At 30.4% G+C, this 9,336-nt stretch overlaps 1 protein-coding gene across 1 annotated transcript; it reads right to left on the reverse strand.

Annotated features, from left to right (window-relative positions):
• Positions 1 to 3,794: 3,794 nt before the first annotated feature.
• LOC109338476 (WUSCHEL-related homeobox 3-like) lies at positions 3,795 to 5,729 on the reverse strand. Its single transcript, XM_019575733.1, has 2 exons — positions 5,144 to 5,729; positions 3,795 to 4,310 (listed from the first exon to the last, which is right to left on the reverse strand). The coding sequence occupies exons 1-2, from the start codon at positions 5,519 to 5,521 to the stop codon at positions 4,065 to 4,067; spliced, it is 624 nt and encodes a 207-aa protein (XP_019431278.1). The 5' UTR covers positions 5,522 to 5,729; the 3' UTR covers positions 3,795 to 4,064.
• Positions 5,730 to 9,336: the final 3,607 nt, after the last annotated feature.

Below are 9,336 nucleotides of genomic sequence, written 5' to 3' on the forward strand. Positions count from 1 at the left end.
CTTTTCAAGGTATTTTAAGGCTACATATAAAAAGGGCCTTTGGCAAAAGCCGAGCATTAAGCATAAAGGCATAGACTTTATATTTGAAAAACAATGTGTAGACTTGGAAATTTAAAGGTCATGCTTTGATCGGGACGACTTTTCAATGTTATGATTCTCATAATTAACATCCCAATCGATGATGCTTCTTGGGAGAAAACTTGTGTCTTAAAAAAAATGTATCACTTGTTATAATTTATTAAAAAAAATATATAAATTAAAAGTTTAATAATTAATTATTTTTTTATCAATAATGTAATACGTAAAATAACACAATTTATGAAATGGAAGATGTGCTCCCCAGAAGTTTGTTATAAGGAATATGGCTATCTGCTTTATAAGTTTTGGTGAAAGAGTATATGCTTTTACTTAGAAGTTGAATCAATACTATAGACAGAGAGAAATTGTTGAATTGCGGGTACAAATGTTACCCTTAGAGTAGGGGTGAGTATAGGCAGGATTGGGACGGGTTAAGGCTTGTCCTTACCCGGCCCTAAATATTGGTCGGGTCATTTTTTTGAACTCGGACTCAGCCCTATACCCGAAGCTAACCCGACCCTAAATAGCGACTGGGTCAGCCTTTAAACCCGACCCGTTCCTAGACCCGATTAATTATAATGCATACTCATTTTAGATAAAGACTTCTCAGTATTATTTATTATTATGAATATGTAGTTTGATATATAAAATGATATATGTATATATGTATTATTAATCATGTATATTTTATGGAAAAATTAAAGAATAAATGATACTTTCGACCAAAAGAGTATCATTACTCTATACACATTTGAGTAGAAACATATACAAACATGACGAGCGAATGACCCTAGGATGGGGGTGGGTTATGTTTGGTCCCTACCCGACCCTAAATATTAATTGGGTCTATTTTTAGAATCCGAACCCAGCCCTAGACCCGATCATGATCGAGCCATACTAGATGAGCGGGCAGGGCCGGGTCCTGCTCACCCCTTAGAGTTCTATAACTTAAAAAGAATATTCCAATCATCATTAGCATCTCTTGTCCAAAGTTAAAATGATTCGTTCCGTAGATAATATAATATAAACATTGTAGAATTGAACTTTAGGGTTATGATAGAGTTGGTCTATTCACCTAGTATGATAGAGCTATTACCTACCCCTCTTACATCTACGGCCTCTACCAATAAATTCTTTTCATTGTCATCATCATATTAATGTCATCATCTTATATCATTGCATATCAAACATGGACAGAGGAATAAGGATTTTTGTCACAAAAAATTATATCTTCATGTTTTTAGTCAATCAAATTTTATAAAATAATATAAAAATATTAATTTTTGTTTTAATAAAATAAGACTCTCTAATTAGGTGAAGATACAAAGTGAGACAGGAATAAGGACATCTGATCCTATTTTCTACAAAGATGGTAGTTAGAAGTTGGAAGAAACCATCATATTCAATGTAATATTTGAAATTTGCAATATCTATGCCATTATTTGTACAATGCACCGTATTGCTGGAGCTATATTCTAAAATATGTCACACATTAATCACAACGAAGAAAATAAAATCTAATCGGTAAACTAGTTTTAGAGTGTTAAAGCTCTATCTACTATAGAAGTTGAACATATAATAGCTACTTAAGCATGTATGGAAGAAATTTGGATTAAAAGTCACTTGAAGAATCTAATACACACGAAAAAGATTCTTTCTATTGGTAGTGTATTGCACATTGTAAGAAACAAACTCTTTCTTTTAAGGACAAAACATATAGGAGTTCAAAAACCGTTTGTTAGAGAGGTAGGAGAAAGGAATGTACAAACATGCAATATTGCATAGATTCATAAGAACCTAGCAATGTCACTAGTCATAAAAATCCAAACAACAATGATAAGTTTATAGGGTGCATATCTCCACAAATAGCATGTCATTGCCAAGATTAAAAGGATTTGGAAACTAATCGAAAGTGACTTTAAGTGAGAGAATGTAAGGTGAAAAAGATTATAAAGGTAAAGTTGTTCTTTTGGTTTGGTGGAGGAAGAATGTGACAATGATGTCTCTGAATTGATGAATCGGGTTACAGACAATTTTAAGTGGAACGGATTGGCCTTGAACTGGGCTGAGGAGTGGCCTTGAAGTGCAAGAACAATATTGAATCAAGCTGAAATCGACCTTAGACTACTTTCGGTAGGTACCTGAAAATGAACTTTGACGATCAAATCAGTATTAGTAGAGAGTAAGGACATGCTACATATTTGAGCCTATGACAACTCTTAGATGTCTTCTAGGAGTATTTTTCTCTTATAAGTTACCATGTAAATTAGACTATGAACCTTATTGTGTAACACCCCAGTTTTCACATTAATCCTAGACCCATGAATATATTCAGCGTGTTACTGGTAACACATCAGTCTTGACATGCGAGTGAGTACTTAAGCTAGTGGATGACACGCTCAGTATACTAATGGATTTGGGAGGTCGCATGTCAGGATTGGGGTGTTACCAATGACATGCTCAATAGATTCATGGGTCGGGGGTCGCATGTCAGAACCTGGGTTTTACAAAAAAATGTGCTTTTTTTATTGTAACACCTCAGTTCTAATATGCGACCTCACAAACCCATGAATATACTGACTGGTAACGACTCAGAGGTAAAGTGATTATTTATCCCTGTGATCACAGGTTCGAGTCGCGGAAGGCTCCCCTTTGTAGGGAATAAAGTACTGAAGGGTCACATATTAGAACTAGGGTGTTATTAGTGCAAGGATCTAGATCTTCAGCCTCTTGAGTTTGGATACTCGCTGACCTCCTAGGCCACTCGTATTGGGTCCAATTGGAAGTTGGAAGACTCAAGAAACTAATACAATAATGCTTGCAATGTTTTGCTATAAATAGAATATTTTTAGCCAAAGAATCCAACACAATCCTGAGAACAATTCAGTGTTTCTTCTGAAAATTCTATTCTTATTTTAAAAGTGTGTCATTAGTCTCTAGTTGTATTTATAAACAAAATAGAATATTATTACAAGAGTGAAAACATTTTATTCTTAAGAGTTTTCCCCTTATTTTTCAACTTTCTATAGTGTATCAAATTACAATTTACCATTCCCCTTTCCATTCCTATAGTTTTGCATTTATGTCACTCATCTATTGTTCTTCACACAGAATGCTTGATGTATAAAAAAGTTTCTTCCTTTTCTTATAACTAAAATTTGAGTTCTGATGCAAGTTTTCAACTACAACCTCTTTCATTATTCATTACATGCATGTGCATCTCATTAGTTCCCTTCCAAATATATATGAATTGTATGTGCAATGCATTAAATCTCTAAAACAGCAATTACCCTATAATTCACTCTGCAACTTATTATATTGTTAAGAAAAAAATGATTTAATCATCACGTGTCCATGAAGTATATTTTTATTATTTGCATCATGTACTATGAGAGGAACTCGAAATTGATGAAAAAAGGACACAACCATTACAAATGAGAATGATGGGACCATACAGAAATAATGTTTCAATGATTTAAATTTTTTTTCTTTTCTAAATTAAATATTTTTTAAAAAGTAGCTCCTCTCACATTCTTAGTACTGGACTCTCCATTACATGGAAATTAATCTATTTCATAATATCAATACAAGTTACCAGTTTCACAATTTCTATATAGGTTGTGCATCTTAGCCAATGCATTATTTGATAACTAAACTAATATATGAAAGTGTAGATGCTAGAAACAACAACTTTTGGTTGCAGAAAACATCATAAATAAGTGACAGGTTCATTATATATGGTGTTGTTGGATAAAATACTCTTGGAACATACCAAGTACACCAAGGATTTGTACCATAAAATATATTGAACTTTTATCATGCATTCACATAGTCCTATATGTAAGACTAGGTTTCCTTGGTAGTTAGTATAAATTTCAGCATATTTCTTCCAAAGAAGCACCATATATTATATAGAGAATATATAATTTCCTAAAGTTAAGAGATAAAGATTAATTTCACTAAGTAATATAAGCTATTAATTAACATCAAATGTCACATGATGATGGTTGATGTGGTGTGATGGTGCAATCTTCTTTGATTCTAGTAGTTGTGAGTGGAAAAAGATCAAGAGTTTTGAGAGGTCTAGTGCAACATGAAGATTGTTGATTAGTATCCATTAATGTCCAACCATAGTTGCAAAATGTCATATCTTTATTCTCCACCAAACATTGTGGATTGTACAAACCCCATTTCAAATTCATTCCTCTTTCTGATATGTTTGCATCTCCTCCCTAAACATTTTACAAGTAAAAAATAAGTGAACTTCAATTTTTCCAAAGTTACATTATATGCCTTTAAATAACTTATTTTAAGAGAAAAAAGGGTGTAAATTGATGGTGTAATACTATGAACCCATTATTCATCATTTATATATGAATTTTGTGTAAAAGTTAATAACTTTTAATAAATAAATACATAGTGATATACACAGTGTACAAAAGAAGTGAACTTCAATTTTTTCAAAGTGACAATGTACGCCTTTAAATCACTTACTTTATGAGAAAAAAGGTTGTAAATTCACACTTTAATATTATTAATGCATTATTCATCATATTTATATATGACTTTTGTGTAAAAGTTAATAACTTTTAATACATAAATGATAAAAAATGGCTTGTAAAATTTTTTAAAACATAATTTATTTATATATATATAGAATAAAGTATTTCCTCGTATCGTGAGATAAATTGTCTCATCCCGCCGCATCATTTTTTAAACCATAATTTATTTATATATATATATACAATAAAGTATTTTCTCATATCATGAGATAACTTGCCTCATCCGACCAGTAAAAATATGACATTAGACTGTTTTATTTAGTTTTAGAAATATTTTTATAAAAAATAATTAAATATGACATATATCAAGATTTTAGAGGCTAGAGGAAATAATTTATCTCCTTTATTGGAAGATAATTTATTCATAGAAGAAGATGCTAATATAATTTAGTTAACATATCCATGCATCCAAGATTTATAATATTGAGAAGAATCATTAGAGACAAGACAAAGAAAAGAATGATAACCACATGCATGGTAGAAATTGGAAAAAGGAACATTACCTGAAAAAACAAGCTAGATGAGTTAAAAAGGGAAATGTCTGTAGTAGAACCATAAGGGTAACCAAAGTTAGCAACAAAGTTGTTACTGATATCTTGATTTGGTTGATAATGCTGAAACTGTAGTTGTTGTTGTTGTTGTTGCTGTAGCTGCAGTTGTTTGTTGAGTTTCCTTCTTAGCTTTTGTCTGTCCCTAGCCTTATGATTCTGAAACCAATAGAACACATTTTTGCCTTCAATTCTTCCATAGAAAGAAAGATGAGTTGTTATTTGCTGAATTTGTGAAGCACTAGGAGTTCTAAAACCACTCCTATATAGTTCCTCTAAGATCATGAGTTGTTCAGTTGTAGGACTCCATCTTGAAGAACCTGTTGGAGACATATTATTTTTCTTTCTTTAGGGTTTGAATATATTGTTATTGAGAGAGTGAAGGGTATGTGTATAAATAGAGAGGGACATAGAGAAAGAAACAGTGAAATGGAGGAGGAAGAGACAAAAAGGAAAGAGATTGAGAAGGCAGAAAAAGAGAGTGGTGAATTAGATAGGTAAAAAAAAGTACTAGTCTCATGCTGATGTTTCTTTTAGAGGAGCATTCAAGTGTGTTTTCAGTACATGCACAGAGAGATATAGAGAGATATAGAGAGAGTGAGAGAGAGAGAGTGAATGTGAAATGATATGAATGAATCAGGATAACTGATTGTGAAGAGTATGAGTCATGATGACCTTATTATTATTAACTTAACAGAATCAATCAGATACTCTCAAAGTAGTGTCTAATTCAGAACCAGATGCTCCTGTTAATTAACTTGGTATTTGTAATGGCTTATCATATTCCTAAGAATTGATACAACACTTTCAAAAGAAATCTGATTGTACTACTTTGATTCTAGAAAATATAAATATCCAAATTAGTATTTAATAATTAGAATATAGGTTAAAATAGTTATTATTACTTTATTAGGTGTCATAAAACAAGTTAAGAGGGATTGATCTAACTCACATTTGATATTTTTTAGGACCATTTTCGATTTTTGAATTTTTGAGTACCAAAATAGATATTTATTCAATAATGTATAGATTTATTGATGTCATTATAAGTAAACTATTATGGTATTGGTTACTGGTTAGCACTTGGATCATCTGTTTGAAGCATACTGTAATATAATAAATACCTTATCTAATAATATGTGACAAGTGCCTGTGTTTTGATCAGATTTGATCATGTCATGCAAAATGTGAAATATAATAAAGAATTCAAAGACCTGTTTTACTATTCACATATCAAAATCTGCACACTGTTTTTATATTCATCACTACATAAATATATATATATATATTGATTATCACATATATCACATAATATAGTGATTATCAATTACCATATTCAATAATCATCATATATAATACTACATGTTAATCACTAGCTATTTAAATATGTGTGATACTATAAGATACTTTTGTGACACTTTTAGGTTTATAGCATAAAGTGATAGTGTTTTGAACTGAAACCCTAAAAAGTGTAGCACACATATGTAAAACCCTTTTTTTATTTACATATAAGATATATAAAAGTTATTTTTAAATTTTCTGAAAAAGAGTACACTAGCCACATAACAAGAAAAGTCAACAAAAAAGATGTAGTATAATTTTTAGATGACTATATTACTTAATGATAATGTTAGGAGTTCCATAATTACCATATATATTGAAAAGATTTTATTAATAGAGGAAATTCTACTTTTAAAAAAATAATATTAATCTTCATATCCTAAATTTAGAACAAATCTGTCTTTCTCAGAATGAAATGATTTAAACTGAATTAATAAAGGCAAAGTAATATTGGCATTTTGTAAGTCCCATTATTGGAAGCACAAGAATTAATAAATATTTTTGATATGAGAACACTGTTCAAACAGGAAATTCTCACATGTGGTCTTCCAAACAATTTTATAGTGTAGATTTTAACTTATTTTTAAATACAAACAAATTATAAATTATCAAATTCAACTTGCTTAAGACCTGGTTAGATCACTAAAATGTCAAATACTTAATTTCTGATAGCAACACTTGTTGAAAGGGTTAACCATATACCTCGAAAGAAATTAGTTATTTACTCATACAGTAAAAAAATATTTATAGTAGTATAGAAAAATCAACATATACTTTATATTTTAGTATTAGACAATCCAATACTGGAGAGGATCTGAAACGAATACTCGGAGGGAGAATGGTAAGAAAGGTGATAAAGTGTGAGAATGTGGGGTCTTTCTGGCTATGCATATGCATGCTTTGGTTTGTCCTGAGTACATGCTGACAACTTCAAAATACAAACCTCCAACAGTTTGAGTCCATAAATGCATGTAACAGAGTGTCTCCAATGCCTTGTCTGTTTTTTTTGTCTTGTCATCTCTGTCAACATTCCTCTTCATCTCAACCGTTCATTTTGTACCTTACTTATGTCATCAATTTCTCTTATTATTTTTATTTCCTCTTTCTTTGCTCATTAGGGGTGTGAAGTCAACCACTCATCTTGTACCTCATCTAATTTTTGTTACCCTCAACTATTCTTCATACAAAAGTAGGAATCTATCACCTAAACTAATGATAATTCGAGTCGGATATCGAATCAGAAGATACCACTTGTATGGTTTAATCATTATGTTATATTGGAAGTCATCACATATAATTAATAATTATATAAATATATATTATATAGACCTTTGCTTTTTTATTATATATCACTTTGTTTTTTTTATTTTGTTCAAAGTGAACCATTTAGTTCATTTTCTAGATTAATTCAGTATAATTCGATCCGACCAAAATATTCATTGTTCAAACAAACCCTTTATTGGTTAAGAGTGTATACTAAAACCATTTATAAATCTGATCAATAATCAGACTGATTGGACTACTCGATTTGTTCAATTCTCATATTGTCCTTATGAACCATTATGCTATCTTCTTATGTGGGTAACAGTGATATTTCATGTTATTGTTAGTATATCGTTATTAGTTACATAGATTCTTGTACTGTGATGTTATGAAATATCAATATTATTGTTGAGCTATTAAATCTTGGACAAACATTGAAAATGATTTCATAAAAGTTTGTATTACTCCCAAAAATATTATATTGGTTATCGTATAGAAGGGACTTAAGTAGTTAAGTGATATAATGTCTTCTAATAAAATTTGTAATCTTTATTCTTAAAGTGACTTTTTCAAGATTAAACAAAGTTAGCAATAACAAATTATAATGAAATTAGAATGCAATATAAGTCTTGACATTATGATTCATGAATCTCTTTCTCAAATATTTTATCAATCAAAAGTTTCTTTATTTATCAATAACATTATCGTCAACTAATCATATATCATTGATTCCTTACTGTGATGAGATATCGACTATCTTTCTTAAACATTGATTCCTTAGACATTTAACAAAGAAGTTTGAGACATGAATCCATCCTTAGATATTAGATTCAATAGATAAATTATTATAAATCAAGATTGAAAGATTATTTTGATCAAACTATAACAAACATTAAGAACGAGAATAAAATTATTGATTCAAAATAGGGTAAACAACAAGTTATTGTTTTGCTTAATGAGACCATGCATTGTGTTTAAATTCGAGATTCTTCGGTCTAAAATATATTTTAGCTAATATAATTGTCGTTATCTCGTTTGCAAAAGAATACACAATAGTGGAAGAGGATCCATAAACATGATTTGAGATCTCATAAGAATATAAATTATTCAATCCATTTCAGAATATAATCGCCATCTTTTTCTCATAAGAAGATGAATTTTCAGCCATGAATATGAAAAGTAGCTAGGATCTGATCAACAGAGCTTTAATACCATGTGAATTTGATGAATCTGGAATTAATTAATCAAACTTGACCATAGAGAAATTAGATAGAAGTGAATGGTGAACAGAAGAGAGAAAAACGAATACCTACTTTTAATTGATTGAAAAAAAATTAATTATACAAGTGTGAATGGTGCGATATGTCGAGGTTTTGGGAGTGGACGAAACAGTATTGCAGCCGCAATTGTCGCTGCATCCACTGCAAACAGCTCACTATTTTCCGACATGTTGAAGTTTTGGGAGTTATCGAAATAGTATTGTGATCTCAATTGTTGCTTCACCAATCACAAATGGTTAAAATTGTCCGAAATGTCAATGTTTT

This window comes from Lupinus angustifolius, unplaced genomic scaffold (assembly GCF_001865875.1).
Source record: "Lupinus angustifolius cultivar Tanjil unplaced genomic scaffold, LupAngTanjil_v1.0 Scaffold_26_54, whole genome shotgun sequence".
Taxonomy (NCBI): Eukaryota; Viridiplantae; Streptophyta; class Magnoliopsida; order Fabales; family Fabaceae; genus Lupinus; species Lupinus angustifolius.